The sequence below is a fragment of the Rhipicephalus microplus genome, chromosome 1, assembly GCF_043290135.1.
Source record: "Rhipicephalus microplus isolate Deutch F79 chromosome 1, USDA_Rmic, whole genome shotgun sequence".
Classification (NCBI taxonomy): Eukaryota; Metazoa; Arthropoda; class Arachnida; order Ixodida; family Ixodidae; genus Rhipicephalus; species Rhipicephalus microplus.
The window spans coordinates 109,164,426-109,184,464 of NC_134700.1; the positions used below are offsets into that span (position 1 = coordinate 109,164,426).

At 45.0% G+C, this 20,039-nt stretch overlaps 1 protein-coding gene across 1 annotated transcript in view; it reads right to left on the minus strand.

Annotated features, from left to right (window-relative positions):
* LOC119178419 (uncharacterized) overlaps positions 1–17,647 on the minus strand; it is a 37,170-nt gene extending 19,523 nt beyond the window's left edge. The window contains exons 1-2 of the mRNA XM_075870751.1: positions 17,512–17,647; positions 13,600–13,739 (exon numbers count right to left, since the gene is read on the minus strand). Of these exons, the coding sequence (XP_075726866.1) occupies positions 13,600–13,739; positions 17,512–17,625 (254 nt within the window). The 5' untranslated portion in view covers positions 17,626–17,647. The remainder of the gene's footprint in view (positions 1–13,599; positions 13,740–17,511) is intronic.
* Between the last annotated feature and the right edge of the window lie 2,392 nt (positions 17,648–20,039).

Below are 20,039 nucleotides of genomic sequence, written 5' to 3' on the forward strand. Positions count from 1 at the left end.
TGAATATGGTGCCATCATCAATATTCCGGACGGTGTACTGACCTTTTCAGCGGATCAAAGCGCGGCGCTACACCGAAAATCCCTACGAGTCATTGACGATGTGACCATACCTCCGTTATCGTGCCGCCTTGTTCCAGTCACGTGCAGCGAGCAGAATACTGGAGAAGGAATCGCTGAACAAGTATTGACGCTCCTACTCTCTCGCGGTGTTGCAATTGCCAGAAGTATCGTCAACGTTGTGTGCGGTGAAGCAGAGGTTCTGTTGACGAATTTTACCAACGAGCGACGACACATTACACAAGGCACTACAGTCGCCTACTTCGACGAGATCACCGAAATCCGCGAGTGCTGTGTAGTACAACAGGACGAGCCGCAAGCCACGTCAGCCTCACCACCTATTGACGTAAGCTCGGATTTGTCACCAGCGCAGAGACAGCGTCTAGTAGATCTTCTTCACCAGTTCAAAGACTGTTTTTCATCGACCTCGAGGGTCAGTCAAACGCCACTGACGAAGCATCGGATAATAACGGAGGAGACGGCAAGGCCAATACGACAGAACACATACCGCGTAGCACCGAAAGAGCGTGAAGCAATCCAGGAACAAGTGAAGAAAATGCTCGATGATGACGTCATCCAGCCGTCAAGAAGTCCTTGGGCATCGCCGGTAGTGCTGGTTAAAAAGAAAGACGGAAGCTTGCGATTTTGTGTCGACTACCGCAAGCTGAACCGTGTGACAAAGAAAGACGTGTACCCATTACCGCGCATCGATGATTCACTTGACAGGCTGAGGTATGCACGCTACTTTTCGTCAATGGACCTCAAAAGTGGGTATTGGCAAATAGAGGTCGACGAGCGAGATAGAGAAAAAACGGCTTTTGTAACGCCTGACGGGCTTTATGAATTTAAAGTCTTGCCATTCGGATTGTGCTCAGCCCCCGCAACATTTCAGAGACTGATGGATACCGTTCTGTCAGGCCTTAAGTGGCAGACATGTCTGGTCTACCTGGACGACGTCATTGTTTTTTCAAAAACATTTGAGGAACACCTGAGCAGGCTGCTATCGGTATTTAGGGCAATAAGGTCTGCCGGCCTGACACTGAAACCCGAGAAGTGTCATTTTGGTTTCAAGGAGCTTAAATTTTTAGGCCATGTGGTGAGCCATGAAGGTGTTCGACCTGATCCCGATAAGATTGCGGCCGTCAGAAAATTTCCGGTACCAAAAGACAAGAAAGCAGTCAGGCGTTTCCTTGGCCTATGCGCATACTACCGAAGGTTTATTGCCAATTTCTCCAACATAGCCTCGCCGTTAACACGACTCACAAGAGAAGACGTTTCGTTCACATGGGGCGACGATCAACAGGTGGCATTTGACGATCTCCGACAACGCCTGCAGACTCCGCCTGTGCTTGCTCACTTTGATGAGGATGCTCCTACCATGGTCCATACAGATGCCAGCAACGTGGGTTTAGGCGCTGTACTCGTCCAGTGGCAAGACTCAGCCGAGCGTGTGATCGCATATGCTAGTAGGACGCTTTCCCGCGCCGAGTCCAACTACTCCACAACGGAAAAAGAGTGTCTTGCTGTCGTATGGGCGGTTATGAAGTTTCGTCCGTACCTCTATGGCCGTTCCTTCCACGTAGTCAGCGACCATCATTCCCTCTGCTGGCTGACCAACTTGAAAGACCCGTCTGGTCGGCTCGCACGGTGGAGCTTACGCCTCCAAGAGTTTGATATGACGGTCGTGTATAAGTCCGGACGGCAGCACGCCGACGCCGATTGCTTATCAAGGTCACCGATAAAGCGCGAAGAGGACACAGAAGATGACAGTATGGCGTTTGTAGGAGTCGTTGACACCACTACGATTTTGTGCAAGCAGAAAGAAGACAGTGAGTTGCTTCCTCTTATTGAATTTTTGAATGGCTGGACAACAACCGTCCCTAGAAGATTTGCAAGGAGCCTGCCGTCATTCTGCTTACGTAGTGGTGTTCTCTATAAGAAGAACTTTTCTCCCAGAGGAAGTACCCACCTACTTGTCGTTCCGACGTCACTTCGTGAGGAGATACTTTGTGCTTGCCACGATGAGCCAACGTCTGGTCATCTCGGATACACACGCACATTGGCTAGAATCCAACAGAAATGCTACTGGCCAAGACTTCCAGCTATTGTGAAGCATTACGTGCGCACGTGCCTCGATTGCCAACGACGAAAATCGCCACCGTTAAAACCAGCTGGGCTATTACAACCAATTCAAGTGCCCACGGCACCTTTTGCCCAAATTGGAATGGATCTCCTTGGACCATATCCGACTTCCCATGCTGGCAACAAGTGGGTAATAGTCGCCACTGATTATCTTACGCGCTATGCCGAAACAAAGGCTTTGTCAAGTGGCACCGCCGTTGAAACCGCACGATTCTTCGTAGAAAATATCGTCCTGAGGCACGGTGCTCCAACAATCATAATAACGGATCGAGGTGCCGCTTTCACGGCCACGCTCCTGAAGACAGTGCTTGAGCTCAGTGGAACCGCCCATCGGAAAACCACTTCCTATCATCCACAAACCAACGGCTTAACAGAACGCCTCAACAAGACTATTGCCGACATGTTGAGTATGTACGTTGACGTGGATCACAAGAACTGGGACGACATTCTACCGTACATCACGTTCGCCTATAATACAGCGCAGCAAGAAACTACACGAAGAACGCCGTTCAGTCTCCTCCATGGCCGTGAAGTGACGACGATGCTTGACGCCATGTTACTGCACGACTGCAATGACATCGATTTGGACGCTGCATCTTTTACCCAACGAGCAGAAGAAGCGAGGCAGCTTGCGCGCGTCCGAATCACCCAGCAGCAAATTATGACGCCCAACGTTATAATCTGCGACACCGACATGTCGTCTATCGGGCCGGCGACAAAGTTTGGGTATGGAGTCCTATCCGCCGCCGGGGACTGTCTGAAAAATTGCTGAAGAAGTATTTTGGCCCCTACACAGTTTTACAGCGCCTGAGTGACGTTAATTACGTGGTCGTTCCTGACAACCCCTCGACAACTCGCCAGCAAAAACCAGAAATCGTGCATGTTGTGCGAATGAAGCCCTACTTTTCGGACTGACTTAACACCATACATCTACTACACCGTCTTTTGTAGAAGAGCATCGGGACGCTGCTCTCTGGAGGGGGGCAAATGCCACATTGAATATGCAGCGCGAAGAGGACAACGAAGAACACGTGCAGCGAGTGAAGAAGACGAGGTTCTCTCCCGATCAGTTTGCCAGTATTCTAATACAATTAAAGTGAGTTTCCTGGATTCGACTGCTGCTGTTTCTGCATTGTGACAATATTACAAGCGGCAAGATCATGACCCAACAAACGAGTTCAAAGATATTGTCCATGATAGTTTGACTGCGCTTTTTAATGATAAAGAAATGAGCTATGGCACTCTGAAATCCCTAATACCGTTGAGCCCAGTAGCTGGCAGCTTTTACCTTCTTCCCAAAATTCATAAGAAAAATAATCTCGGTAGACCAGTAATTTCTGGAATTGGAACAGTGACTGAGAACCTTTCCCGTTATTTAGATAGCCTCATCAACACCATTCCGTCCAGCTTTTCTTCTTACATTAAAGATACCAATCACTTTATAACATATATTGTTGACCTACAGGTTCCTCAAAATTCGTTTCTCGTTACGTTAGATGTCATGTCACTATACACTAATATCCCTCACTCAGATGGCATCGAGGCAGTTATCTGCGCGTACAACGATTGCGACGCTGACAAACCAGTTTCCACATCTACGTTAGCTACGTTGCTTAAGCTCATTCTCAAACTTAACAATTTCGAATTTGATGGACACATTATATTCAAGTTAGTGGTACATATATGGGCACGAGAATCGGACCAAACTACGCAAACATATTTATGGGGCTCCTTGAAAACAAATTTCTTGCAAATTGTGAATATAAGCCATTTTACTATAAGCGGTTCATCGACGACATTTTCCTAATCTGGCACCATAGTGAATCGCAACTTCTTTCTTTCATAGCAGATCTGAACAACGCTCATCCGACAATTTCTTTTTCGCACTCGTATTCACCTGTGAACATAAGCTTCCCTGATGTCATGGTCACTCTACGTAACAGGAAGCTGATAACTAATCTTTACAGGAAACCCACGGATAGGCAGCAATATCTTCACTTTAGTTGTAGTCACGTGAAACACAATAAAACTAGTATTCCCTACAGCCAAGCAGTCTGTTTTAAAAGAATATGCTCTGATAGCAGCGAATTTTCCCGCCACTGCGAACAACTTCGGAGCGCACTCGAAAAACAGAGCTATCCGGCCAGCATAATCACAGACGCCATCAAACGTGCAGAAGAGCTCGACCGTTCAGACCTGCTGAGTACTAACAAAAGACCCAAAGATTGTTCGCAGACTAATCTAATTTTGACACATGCGGCCTCAGCTCCAAATGTGAACCATAATTTAAAGAAAAATTTCAACATTTTAATACAGAGCGAGCGGCTCAAAGGAATCTTTACAGAACAACCACGCGTGGTCTACCGACGATCGCGGAACCTTCGTGATTTACTAACCTCATCTAAAACCACGTGTTCACATCATGAAGGCTGTCATCCCTGCAACAAACCACGTTGCAAAGTGTGCACGCACATGACGACATCTAAAACAGCCTAAAGTACATCGTCCAGCTTTTCTTTAAAGATAAATGGGAACTACACATGTGATAGTACCAACGTCATCTATCTTCTCGAGTGTTCAACATGCAAAGCTCAGTACATAGGTCAAACAGAGAGAAGTTTCAGAATTCGTTTTAATAATCACCGTGCACATGCCGTAAGCCTCCCTAATCTACCGTTGTCGAAGCACGTCAGTATGCCTGGCCATGGTTTCGACAAAATTAGGGCCACTATTATTCAGTCCGGTTTCAAGACAAATCACGACAGGGAAGTGAGGGAATCCTTCTTGATCCACAAATTTAACACCATTCGTTCAGGTATCAATGAAAACGTAGGAAAGCTCACCTGCCTCGCACTATAACAACACGACTTCTTAGATTAGTAAAATATTTTAGTGTATATTTAAACGTATAATTGTCAACCGTGGTTTTTTACTTCAGAGCTCTTTTACATGTCCTGCTACATGTCTGTGCCCCACGTGTTGATGCGCAAGGAAATTTGAAACTTGTATATTCATGCACCCATCGCATGTCAGTCATGTCAACACAAGGTTCTGACAGATTACCATTTTTCTAACTTTGATTGTCCTAGCTGCTGTACCGAGAGTTCATCACGTGCGCCTATAAAAACTTACTCTGACGAAGGCCGTGCCACGGCCGAAACGTTAGTATATATATATATATATATATATATATATATATATATATATATATATATATATATATATATATAGTGGGTGAGACTCGCGCAATGGCTTGCAAAATTTATTTTTCTCTTACGTGTATCGGACCGGTACGCGGTATGGCTGTAATAATAACGGCAGATCTTCATGGAGTGAACTCTGACTTGAGTAAACTTCAAGACACCTACGAAAATTGTTACCTTAACTTGAAGTTCAATAAACTGAATATTCCCGTATTACAAGGCACATGATGTGGCGGAGAAGGTATCAAGTTGAACGTGTGAAAATGCGATTTATTTTGAAAGGAGTTTTGCACTGGTACCCTTAAAGCGCAAGAATAGAGAAAGATTTCTGGAGAGTCGCAGTTTATGTGCGCGGCCTCTGGCCCAGCGACAAGCTGTGCCAGAGGTAGCTCACCATTCTCGCAACTTTCTAATATATCCAGAAGCCTCGGATAGAGATGTAGGACTTAGAACTACTTCAGTCGTTGCAACTTCTTCACAATCTTCAGCTTTCGGTTCCGGATGAACACGGGAAACAATTTCTAAATACGATAGTCCTGTTGGGGTGCTGAAGAGCAAGGGTTAGTTTTTTTTTTCACTCGCGTGACCACTTTGCCTCAGCGACATGCATGCACAAGCGACGTTGTACCGCCACTGATGAGTGAGGCATGCACCCACTTTTTCAGTGTTGCAGAGTAAACAACTTCAATTATGTTTTCTCAAAAGTTAGCCCGGATACACACGTCGATGAACTCACTTTGTTGACTCTTTTGCTGCAGATGATGATTAATCATGTCTGAGCGTTTTATAATGGCTTTAAAACACCCACTAGTTGCGCAATTCAGATGTTTTGACACCTGGGGTGATTCCACGCTTCAGCCACGCGATATTACGAAGGTTGTCTGAATGACAGCGTACAAAAGAACAATGTGGGTGTAAATAATGTCAACGTACAGACCATAAGCTTGAAAACAATGATCTGATTGATGAATGAACCGAAAGATGCTTTGTTTCCTGGATTCCTGTTCGCCCGCCGCTCTAGCGGGTAGTGTTGTCCGTGGAAGGCGCTGGTCAACCGCTCTTTTCAGTAGTATCTGAAAGCCGTGCTCTCCACCAAGTGTCCTTCATTTGGCGCCCTTGTGCTACGAGGATCATCATCGATAGCCGCTCGACTTTTACGCGTCTGTGCACTGATTGAACTAGTTTTAACATGTATCTTACAACAAATAAGCAACGTTTGCAGTAACTTAACATGTGTTAGCGTGGCACATGTGGAAACGAAAAGGGAAAGGTGAGAGAGACGTCTAGAATGGTAGGCACTAAACTTCCAATTGTTTATTTCATGCCCTTGACATCCGTCGTATACATGCGTAAAAAAACACAATTCCTCTTACACGTGGTGTCATTCCAAAAAACGTAATTTATTTGTCCTTCAGCGCACTTGATGGTGAACTCGCGCGCAAAATTCCCATTTATGCTATAGCTTCAGCTTCTTTGATTTCACGGGTCAGTGTATTGCGAGACCGGCCGATAACGGTGCAGCTTTACAGATAAGGTAGCACCCACAAAATTTGCAGTGCGCTGCTAGGAACCCTCCCGCTGAAAGTTTATTTCTTGCGTTGTAGTCATGTTTGCGTAGTCTATCGTTCCGATACCTTTTGGCCTGCCATATAAAATACTTCTCTCACAATAGAAAAAAAAAACAAAAATAAAACTTGTACACAACGCAGCACACGCAGTCTACATACCTGATTTGGTATTTCCTTTCACAGACCAAGCGACTGACATTATTTGGGCAGCTCAGCTTGCAAAGCTTCCCTAGATTTTTCGGGGCTTAAAACACCAATCCCACGTTAGCACGCTGAACCAATTTCTTCAAGTTATGAGAGATAGTGTGCATATACCGGATTACACCTATTCTCCTGCCCGAACGCTCCAACACTTAATTCCTCTCTATGTGCGAAAATTTCAGGATGCGTTCAGCTACAAAGACCCGCAGCAGAACTGGGTACCCTGCTCATTTTCCTATGTGCCGCGCTAACACAAGCTAAGTTAATGCATAACGAACTCGCCCGAGCTATAACACCTTTGAACACACATCAAGTTCGTTTAACTGAAATATTCGCTAATCAGAAATTTATAGTATAGATGGCATACGGAAATACCCGCGGATATTCCGAAACGTCACTATTCTGAAATAATCGTTGAACCGACTTCCTAAAATTTAGGTTCGGTGTAGGTACTATTTCTAGAAGTAAATCTTTTGAAGTACAAAGAGTGGTGACGAGGCCTACCAGCCATCGCGCCATACGAAGCCATACCAGTTTCTCGGCTGGTTTTCGCAGTGGACGTATTTTAATCAATGTAGCTACAAAATGTCTTAGAATAAGGCATTGAAGAAAACAGCAACCGCATGAAGTGTAGGTGCTCCAACTTTTGAGTTTACTTATTACTGACTTGCTTATAGAACGACGAAGTAAAAATTTGTGATCGGTAATTTGTCTGGCTGTGACGCTTCCGCTTAGTCATTGCAAATTAGGTGGGTTAAAAAAAACTGCTGATCACAGCCTGTTGGTTTTACGTTGGTAGTGCAGACTTGCAATATATAAGCTACATGGCACTGATTTGGTATATTACAAGGTGAAAATGATTCACACTTTCCATTTCTTGGTGTCGAATTCAGTGCATGTTACTTGAGGGAGTGGACAATACTGATCAGATGTGCGTCCTGTGGAGTAGAACTCCTTGAATATGTTGCAGATTTACGGGACCATTTTGCCTGGCGTTTGTAATAATCCCTCTAGGGTGCTTTTTCTTGTATCTTAAGATTAGGAGGCGAGTGGAAGTGACGCGTGGTCCGACAGACCTACCAAGAATGCGTTTCTATGTTTAAGTGCCAAGAAGTTGTAGCAATCTGGGAACGAACGTAATGCTAGCTAACTTTGAATGAGTTGCTCAAGCTATCTGAACAGTGCATCGAAAATTGCCCTCGCGGAGCATTCAAAATGGTAGCCACGTGCCGAGATTACGCACGATGTTATATGCTTTGGGTGCTTTTTGTCTGGTTATTGTTTCGTAATTTTACTTCTTAAGAAACTATTGTACTTCTTGAGTAATTTCCTACTAGCTTTTCAATGAACGCCTTGAATCTTGACGGTAGCGGGCGTTAGCTTACTCGGACAGAATAACGCAAAAGTATTTCTTATTGCTAATTTATCATTATCTCTTCATGATTAGACAAAATTTTATGAGCCTCCCCACAGCACCTAAGAGTAATATGACACAAGTGCCACAAAACTGCTCTATGTGAAAGTGATTGCTCATGCAGATTTAGGTGAAACGTCGGAGATTATGCTTTTAGGTGATGCTTCCATGAGCAGAAGATTTTGGCGGTGGTGGCCACATTCGCGAAAGACCCGGTACTTGAGCGTGAAGAGAAATGCGTGTGTGAACAGTTGATTTTCGAAGGCAGAAGGTCACGCGCCTATTTGTGTGAGCCACTTTCAAATAAGTGATGCTCTTCATTGTGTACTTCCCGGCAGGCCGCTATTTGTGATATAGAAATGTCATGTTTGATCAAGGGCGCTTCCAATGTCACGTTAGCTTGCGTTGTTTAATTACGTTGTTTTTCGTATGCCTGTCGGTTTTGCGTGTAGCAACAGAAGTGTGGCTCTGGTATACACGTGCACGAGGGTTCAAAGCTCGGCATGAAGACACGTAGACGTTGGGAGGGAGCAACGTGCAATGTGATAGGGAGATGCCACGTTACTGTCACATAGTCATATCATTACCCGAAACCATACAAAACCTTGGGTTTTTACGCATCTTTGAGCAGGGACACCGACAGTATACTGATCCTGCTGAGTGTATCGGAGTGGTGAGACACCGGACGACAAGGGCACCGTCACTTATAATAACTGATGGGGCACGTAAGCCGTTTGTCACAAAAAACTCCCAAGCACATCCCCGAGGGTGAACATGGTTAAGTGCGAATACACGGGGTGATGCTATGAGGGGTATTTCTTAATTCGCACTATTATATTTATTAATTACACTATGGTGCCTTTATGGTGTAATGGTTCCTGGGAATCGCAATTTGATCACACGGGGGAGTTTACGTTAACTCACTGGCGAATGCCAACGGATTTTAACTTTACTCCCCCTCACGACCCGCTCTCGACAAGAGACTGAGAGAGAAGGCGGGCGCGCGAGAGAGAGGGTTGCGCGCGCAGCTGCAGCGAGCGAAGGGGAAGGGGTATCAGGCGCGTTACTGACACCGATATCAGCGTCGCGTCCGTGGCTTATTCGGTAGAGCGTCGCACTGCAGCCCGCCAAGTCCTCTTTCTTTTAAAGATAGAGAGAAGACTGCGGACGCTGCTGACGGCGGTGGATGGTTTGGGGTCGCTTGTAAAGTGTATTCACACTTAAAACGAGCACTCAAATTGGGCGCGCCGCCAACTTCTCGCGACGAAACGCCGGAGTGACGCCGCGAGGTCAACGATAAAAAAAAGAAAACAAGCATCCAAAGACTCCCCGGGCGCGCGACTATCTCCCTCGGAAGCGTAGGTTCACCAACGAAACCTCCTCGCGTCGGCGGCTGAGCAAGCACTGGAATTTTCCAGATGGAAAGGGGCGGGGTGATGCCGGGTTGCGTCATCCGTCGCAGACTGCCTTCGAACCGTCTCGCCCTCTCCCTGGCCTGCGCTGCGTGTCGCGCCGACGAAATGATGAGAACTTTCTTGAATCTCGCGCGGAAGGTATTCAACCGAGCAGCGGATATGGGAAAGCAGGAGAAGACGGAGGTTAGCACCAGAGTGCGGAGGGATTCCGCCGAGTAGTCGGCGAAGGTTTTGTCCGAAGAGACAAAGCGGGATAAGAAGATGATTTCCACCTGAGGGGTGACGACTCGAGCTATAGGCAAGAGCGTGTGTCTGCCGCTATTGAGCGAAGACGCTTGGCAACAGCTGCGTTTGTGAAGCCAACGTGTCTCCGGCGAAGAAGTTTGAGGCTTGGAGAGTGGCCAAGTGAAGACGTGAGGTTTCCTGGAAGAGAAACTTCGGGGGCAGCGGAACGACAACAACGCTGGACTTTGAGTGAGTGATTCTCGGAAGAGTATCATCCAGACTTTTGTTCCAAGAACTTTGGGCTGAATAGGTTTTCTATCTCTTTAGTCTTTAAGAGTCTTGGTTGTTCAATGCATGTGACTGCATTGTAGTGCGTATTGTTGTCTGTGTCCGTTGTTTCGAGGGTGGCTGATTGTACTGCGTAGTACATTGTTTGATTAGTGACATATTGTTCTCAACTATTGTGGAGTGTGCATACTTGTGTATTGTTTTGATCGGCCATTATTGAGAATATAAGTTTGTTTTGTTTATTAACTCTCGGCTCTGACTTTTTCTTTGGGCCACAGCCGGCGTCCGCTGGCACGCCAAAACAGACCACTTCTAAATTGTCAACGCTTTCGTGGTGCGGTTCGGCGAGCCGATACGTCGGCCCTTGGAATTAGCCCGGCGATCGCCTCCCTAATTAACGGGACCTGTGACACCGTTGCATTGTAGGGAATGGCCAGATGTATAGGAAGACCAGTGGTGTGACGCAAGACCAGTGGTGTGACCAGTGGTGTGCCATAAACTCAACAAAATACAATGGTGAGACGTGATGGTTGCGTCATCCAGACTTTGATGGTTTGCGTCTTCCAGCCAGCATATGAAGCTGGCAGCTTTGTTGTTCACTGAATTCAAAGCTTCAGTGGTAAACGTCCTTCTAAGTGTGTGCGGCGTTTTCTGTTGGAAGGGCGGGGGGTGTGAAGGTTCGTCGCAGCACCCCCTCTTCCCTATCATGTCAATGTACGAAGCTGACATTGTGCCCCCTTCTCATCCTCTCTCTATAACGTGAATCTATTGAGCTGCCTTTGTGCACCCCTCCCTCTCCCGCTTCTTTTCGTCACTTTTGTGCCTTCCATCACATGTCGGTACTCTCTAAGGCGTAAGCTCATTCATATATAAATTGCGTAATAAGAATTTCTTGGCGAACGATCACGGACGTATTGAATGTTATCATTGCCCCGAAGAAAAGACCGTAGACACAAAATGATGAAATTAGCGTATAATATTGCAATGTTTGCGATACATAAATAAATACCAGACACAAACCACTGGTTTATACAGTGGATCTTCGACAGAAAAACAGTGAAACAGGGACAAAAAGGCAGAAAATTACTTCGCTCTACTAATCTTCTGCTCATGGAAATTTGATTTGTACGTCTGGCTATGTAAATAATGAAACGTACACAGTCGCCAAAAGATAACGAGCAGTAATTGCTGCCTAGTGTCACTTTTGAGGTGGGCATTTTTACATTCCAGGGAGAAGCAGAGTGTGTACAGGGTAGCACTGCCGAAAAAAAATACTTTTTTACCAAAAGGTGTGCTGCAAACGCTACGTTGTTGACCTCATTCGAAATCAATCTTTGTGGAGATACTTAAACGCAAATATTTCGCTCTATATGTCTGTCAGTCTGTCACATGATCAAGTCATCCAGCCAAAGTTTAAGCACTTGCTCAACGCACAGCCGTCTTGAACTGCCTTCGTTGATATTTCTGAGCATTGCCGATCAAACAGCAAACATTACGCATATCCGAGGCCCAACATCAATACGTAAATACAGGGATTGTGCTCGATTACTAAAACTACATATATACGTATGTCACAAAACGAGCGCTCAAAAGGGGTGCGCCACCAAATTCTTGCGATAACACGCGGGAGAGACGCCGCGAGGTCAACGGAAAAAAAAGAGAAAACAAGCATTCAAGGACTCCCCGGGTGCGCGACCCTCTCCTCTCGGAAGCGTAGGTTCGCCGACGAACCTCCTCACCCCACAACGGCGGCCGAGCAAGCACTCCAATGTTCTAGATGGAAAGGGGCGGGGTGATGCCGGGTTGAGTCATCCGTCGCGGACGGCATTCGAACCGTCTCGCCCTCTCCCCAGCCTTCGCTGCGTATCGCGCCGACGAAATGACGAGAACTTTCTGGAATCTCGCGCGGAAGGTATTTAATGGAGCAGCCGAGGTGAGAGATGAGAAGACGGAAGTTAGCGCCAGAGTGCGTAGGGTATCCCGCCGTGTAGTCGGCGAAGGTTTTGTCCGTAGAGACAAAGCAGGAGAAGAAGATGATTTCCACCTGAGGGGTGACGACTCGAGCTACAGGCAAGAGTGTGGGTTTACCGCTATCGAGCGAAGACGCATGGCAACAGCTGCGTGTGTGAAGCCGACGTGGTTCCGGCGAAGAAGTTTGAAGCTTGGAGAGTGGCCAGTTGAAGACGCGAGGTTCCCTGGAAGAAAAACTTCGGCGAGATTCCCTGGAAGAGAAACTTCGGGGGCCAAGTGAAGACGCGAGGTTTCCTGGAAGAGAAACTTCGGCGAGGTTTTCTGGAAGAGAAACTTCGGGGGCAGCGGAACGACAACAATGCTCGACTTTGAGTGAGTGATTCTCGGAAGAGTATCATCCAGACTTTTGTTCCTAGAACTTGGACTGAATAGGTTTTCTATCACTTTAGTCTTTAAGTGGCTTGGTTGTTCAATGCATGCGACTGCATTGTAGTGCGTATTGTTGTCTGTGCCCGTTGTCTCGAGTGAGGCTGATTGTACTGTGTAGTGCGTTGTTTGATTGGTGACATATTGTATTCAACGACTGTTGAGTGTGAATATTTGTGTACCGTTTTATCTGCCATTATTGAGAATATAGTTTTCTTTTGTTTATCAACTCTCAGCTCTTGTTCTTTGGGCCACAGCCGGCGTCCGCTAGCGCGCCAAAAAGGACCACTTCTAAATTGTCCACGCTTTCGTGGTGCGGTTCGGGGGGCCGATACTTCGGCCCTTGGAATTAGCCCGGCGATCACCTCCCTAATTAACGGAACCCGTGACAACGTAACTATGAAAAGAACCTAGTGTGCTTTTACGCTGCGGTGGAAATTACCGCACTATGCACGAAAGAAAGCCAGCAGAAGACTATAGTTTTTGAACGACATTTGCAGCGAAGCGCGGAGATCAAAGACCAATTTTTGTTCACTGCTTTTCTGTTCAAATGAATACGAGGACTTTTCTTGCAAGCGTGATCCCTATGGAGTGTAAATAAACTGCAGAAAGGAAGTTATATAGTTGTCTGCTGTAAAACTGCATGCAGTTCATTGAAGTCACTCGTCAGAACAGGCTGTCTTACTTACCCAGATGACGGCAATAAGAATTCATAAGTGCCAGTTAGAGTCTGTGGATCAATGCCCAATCGCTTTGTAGACAGGCACTCGAATATGGTGTCGTTGTCTGAGTCTGAGATTGCCACTGCGTGTTTGAATTTTTCCATTGTCTGCAATAAAAAAATGAGAGGTACCTAAATAAAGTCAGAATTTCTGTCTTTGGGGTGGACGCAATACAACGAAAGCGGATAAAGTCAATAGACAGAGGCATATTATGACTCATGTGCTAGCTTTAACGTGTCATTGGTAGCTAGTGAAGGCTATGCAGGTTTTTAAACTATTAGGCACTAATAAATTAATGTTTCAATACAATCCACACATTGTGCAAATATATGTCTTGTTAGGCAGCGAGTAACAAGTAGCCTACGCAGGATTTATGACTTTTCTTACGTGGTGGATTGGTTTGCTTTTTCTTTTTGCTAAGCCCTGCTTACCTTTAAAAATAGTACTTTTGTTATTCGGAGGAGCTTAACGGATGTTATTCACAGCACGATGGAGAAACCACCAGTACGTTTAATCGCTAGGCCTTCCTCTGTGAGCTGCTGTTCTGACCTTTTCTTTCTTTCCTTCCTTCTTCATTATTTTCTTCTTTCTTTCTTTCTTTCCTTCTTTTATGCGCGCTGAAGGACAATGGCGTCTACGGCCGAATGTCGTGTGAGTTTGGCGCAGCGATGAAAACTCCAGGAAGGAGCGGGAATATTTCGCGCATTCATGGCTCAAGCTGAGAAGTCTAGATAGATAGATAGATAGATAGATAGATGAATAGATAGATAGATAAAGAGATAGATAGATAGATATTGTGAGGTTTATGACCCAAAACCACAATATGATTATGAGAGACGCCGTAGTGGAGGGCTCCGGAAATTGTGACCACCTGGGGTTTTAACGTGCGCCCAAATCTGAGCACACCGGCCTAGAGCATTTCCGACTCTATCGGAAATGCAGCCACCGCAGCCGGGATTCAATCCCACCACCTGCGGGTCAGCAGCCGAGTACCTTATGCACTAGACCTCCGCAGCGAGGCCAGGTTTAGAAGTCTGTCTCTCGCGTTTGTGAAGTTGATGGCACCAACTACTCCCATACAGACACTGATGCACAGCCGTAATGATCTTATCTTCACAGAAGCTACCTACAGCTGCACGACTAAGGAACACAACACAAGCCAAGCACATCCAAATAACGGTCACCGACACAAAAATCACACACCTTCGCAGCAGCGGACTGTCAGTTAAAACACAATTGAGTGAAAAACCTTACGGTTCTACTTTTTACTGACGAATTTCTCACTATCCTTTTCTGTTTTTGTGTTTGCCCATTTTCTTTCACTCTGTCACGCTTTTTTCTTTGTATTCCTTTTCGCACTCTACTCAGCCAACCAAGTTATTGCAACCATAGCCAGGCCTCCCACGCCGGACAAATTGGTGCAATGTATTCGGAAAGCGAAGCGAAAGAATTAAAGGGCGAAAAGATCGCGCACGGGCATGCTATTTTTCACGAACGCTATAGGGGGGCTCACCAACCACAAAAGAGCCTCTGTATAAAAAGTCTAATTGGTGAAAATAAGAAAAAGCGCGCTTCCCACTATGAATAAACCCGTACATTACGGGTGATGCTCTAGTGTTCTACTACGGAATAACGCCCCTGCTTGAAGCTGCGTAGGATAAAAATGCCCTAAGCTGGTGTCGTGGGAACGGGCCTTACTGGCTCTCACTGAGTGTAGATTATTCCTCAAGACCATGTTTTACTCTTTACTACACTTAATTTTTCTGGAAGGAAATGAACTGTAGTGCAGGGGTGAATTCTTATTCCGAATTTAGACTTAACTCATCAAAACACTCTTCCGCGTCTTCAACACGTAACAGCATGGGCACACAATTTTAAAGGTATCATCCAGCAGTGATCATGCGATTCGAAATAACTGATTTTGACGAAAACCTGTACGAAGGGTAGGTGCACTGCGACAAGACACTGAGAAGGTGTGATTTCTCATCTTGGTTTAAATACTTGAGTAAAAACGCCCTGAAACTGTTTAGTCAAGTTTGAGTAGCATTTAGTAATTTGAGTATTTTTTCATGAAGATTCGCCATTACGAATGATGTGTGTCATTTGCCTCTCTCTGCAGCAAGTGAACACGGTGAATCTTGCACGGTGTATGTTACGACACTCTCCCATAAGTGAGCGGAAAATTCTGGATACTAAGATTCATACAGCATGTCCACAGGATTGCCAATATGCGTGGATTTCGGATTAAAGATTCTTCCAAAGTGGGGGATGCGTCTACTGCACTTTCGTGACCAGCAAGAATATGCCGTTCTGAACAATATATAGTCACAAGTGTATAAGTACACGATATATTATTGTTTTCGGAAGCAGTACTTTCACAATCCGAGCATTGCCCCATTCATACGAGGACAGTACGTGGAGCCTGTATATAGCATTGCAAGCGACATGCAATTGTTGGCTTTCCGACTGTTTGGTGTAGCAGGGGTCCTGCCTCAATCACATACACTAGCAACGCCAAAACTTAAAATAAAGCAGCAAGTGACCTTGTGTCTTTGTAGGAAGTGCTTCTTAAAGTACAGTTACAGAGGCATGGCGCTGCTGCTTCCCGCGTCAAACCGAAAGTTATGGCAGCCAGAGCACCTTGCACTAGTGTTGTTCCCTCTCTTTGACCTTGTGTCAGTGTGCGCTAAAAATAAGTTACGAAGCACCTTTGTGTGGTTGTTTGGGCGAAGAAAGGGTGTGAACAATCAAGGTGTCACTCAGAAAAAAGAAATGCATGGGCATGCAGGACATGCAGATTTGAGGAACGAAAGACAGCCCTTCACAAAGCTGAAAGTATCGTTAGTTGTCCCTTTGACGTATCACAAAATACCAAAGGAGCGTCCTGAAGTGCAAACTCCAGCACATTTTCTTGTTTGAAAAGGACTTACCAACCTTCCATTATTTGATAAGGAAGCAGACACACAAAGCACTTATAGGGCTATCGGACGAAGAATTACCTGTTGTCGCACATTCCTGCTTAAATTTTTATAGTCATCGTCATATTTGGAGTGTCGATAATGGAGTTTTACTCTTTCATCTATGAGTGAAATGGCATCCTTTCTGTGGATTATGGGCAGAACTTCGGGCAAACATTGTAGAAAAAGTTATTAAGCCAGAGTCTATGTTTTAATTTATTTATTTAAAAATACTGCAGGTCCTTTTCGGGCCCAAGCAAGAGCGGGTACATAACTGTCAGTAAGAATAAAAAAAATCAATGGTGAAGCTACCAAACGGGTCCGCCTACTGCCTACCAATAATAACCCATTTTTTCTTCTTGTAAGGGTATAACTTTTCCGAGGCTGGTAGGTTGTTTTTGTGTTTATTGGCATAGCGCATACAGGTATATTTAAAGACAATAAGGTGTGCAGAACCAGCACGGCGGACCACAAAACAGTGACCCAAACGAGGAACTACAGGTTCTATCAACAGTGCACTCTTAGCGTCAGCTGTCCTCTTACAGCATTGTTGTGAGTGCGCTTGGTTGCACCGCCATGTTCCCATATGGGCCATGAGGCTACGTAGACAAGACGCCAAGGTGTGGTTTGATAAGAAGCGCATTCGCTACTTCCCTACTTATGTTGCTTCCATGACGTAGTAATAGTACCAAATTTCATTCTTCCGTTTAGGCGTTTGTGTACCTTGTAGGTAATACCGTTAGTGTCGATATAATTGCACGATTTCATTGGCGTGCCTTTGGTCTTTGATATTGTGTATGACAGTAGCAGCACGCATGCAGAAAGTTCGTTAATACCTTCTGACGAACTCAAAACTTTTGGATTTGAATGATAGATGAAAATTTTGGCACTGAAACGGTATATCACTAGAAGAAATGATTACCAGGAAGCCGTCAGGTGAATCTCGAGGTAACTTCATAGGACCTCCTGGAGAACCCAGCTTGCAAATGGCGCTGCCTGCAAGACATATCAGGACGAAACCAAATGCTGCGTGCATTTCCAGTTTTTTGGGCAATGAATAGCTGAGGTTCGTTGCAGCTGGGCGCTTTATTCAGAGCGGGAACATGAGTGCGAATAAAAAATTTGGCACCGTTGCACATACGCGTATAGAACACACACACACACACACACACACACACACACACACACACACACACACACACACACACACACACACACACACACACACACACACACACACACACACACACACACACACACACACACACACACACACACACACATAAATATATATATATATACATATATATACCAAAAACAAGCAGTGAGCGTAACGGCCTGTGCCTCAACTGTCCAACGTGACTTTAATAGCCGGTACCTTTGTTTCCTAAATACACATATAGTTGTAGCGGGAAAAAAAGACGCAGTGTGCTACATGACGAATCAACGGGCCCCTAGACAACCTGACAGGATGTGAGCGAGGTTATTACTTTCAAAATAACCTTCCATGCCAATTTCTCGCTGAAACATTTTGAGACAAACATAAAATCATAACAGTGGTGCAAATGGAAGTGTTTTGTGACATGGTTACATCAATATTAGGTGATCCTCTCCTGGATATGTCACACAGGATCGACAACGGAGAGGATCAGTGCACTGTCACGTAAGCTTCTCGTACGCGTTAATAATTGCGAAGCACTAATCCGTAACAAGTGGTGCACTCTCACAGCTGCATCTTATCTCGATGACTGAATTGCCCCGTCGAGCTTTGTCCCATTTCGAGCAGAACAGAACATTATCCAATACTCTTTTTTTTGTAATACAATCAGAAGCTTATGTATTCAGGCAGTAGTTCAATGCCCGTCTCGACTGTGATAGACGTGGATGACGACCGGTGTTTAGGCGTTTTGTAATTGCATGCGTGTTACCAACTGCTGGCCCACAACAATTATTCGAACACGGCAAAACATTATTACCGTTGGTTCACATTGGTCAATGGTAACTGAGCGAAAAGCAAGACCGCCTCGTACCAGCTAATGATGTATATTCGGGGGTAAATTTGTCCAAGTAATGGGAAATGTTTCAAGTGCTGCTGTATTGCTGCCTAACAGGTACTGAAACTGTCAGCTTTTGAACAGCTGTACCAATGCTTTATTTTGCGTATGAATGGTGTTATCTGAATCACAAGTGTTGCTATATTTCAGTCATTCATAAAGGTTTTCCATAAATATCATATTATTATTTAATAATTAACAAATATTGTGTTCAACTGTTCAAAATGCTTCTGAGGACACTCGTACCAGGCTATTTATTATATATGAGATGGATACACGAAATACAAACAAAAAATGAAGGCTAGTCATAAAAGTAGAATAAACTTTATTAACTAAACTAAATTCAAGGGGATGAATTAAACATCATATGACTACGTATTTATGGCAGAACAACCCCGTAAAAATCAAATATAAAGTTTATACATGAAATACGACTACGCTGTCGACACATACTCGCAGCAGGTATATGTGGTACTGTTTCAATGTAACACCAAACTGACACTACTTTTCACTAATAGCTGCAGATAAATAAATGTCAGGCCTGCGAAGAACACGCAACATAGTCCCAGCGAAAGATAGAACAGCGGCTTTTCAAAGCCTTTTTCTAAACATTCGTAGGGTAACTGCTGCAAGCACACTTGCTGGGTACCCACTGAGCTATAAATATTCATAAATGTTGTGTAGGCCAGCATTCACAGTGCTATTCTTCGTCATTCGTTGTAAAAAACGTTGTAGCTGCTTCACACATGTTGAATATTTTAAAAGTGGAATCTTTCATGCAGTGGCTGATGACGATGAAGAAAAATGCCAGAAGTTGGTACGCACTACACTTATTAGGTGATCAAAAAAAAAATTTTATAATGGGTTGGAGAATTGAAGGACCTTGTCGTACCAATATTCACCTTGTGTGACGCTGTTCCTTCGATGTTCTAAAACGCTTAATTACTAATATTAACTCGAATGATTTCCACATCAAGCCTGCATAGGGTCAGTTTAGAAACAAGTTCAAAGCATTGGCATGGCTCAGTGGTTGAATATTGGGCTTCCACACAGTGGACCCGGGTTTAAATTTCATTGTATCATTAGTGTTTTTTATTCAGAGTTCCAAGCAATGGCGTAGGTCAGTGGTAGAATACTGGACAGATCTGCGGACTTTTTTTCGTTCTTCGTTCGATGCTCGTTACGGACACCAGCGGCGGTGGCGGTAACGGACAACTACGGCGCCGCACGCTACCCGTGTTCTGATTTCATAACCGCTTTCGCCGAAAAAGGGCAGTAATGTCACCTCATGGTCATAAGGTTGAAGAAAGTCGTCAGGCTCAAGATGCAACTTTTTATTCAGGTACAGCCACGCGAGGGAAACCGGATGACAAATTACACCCGTACACGCGTTAAG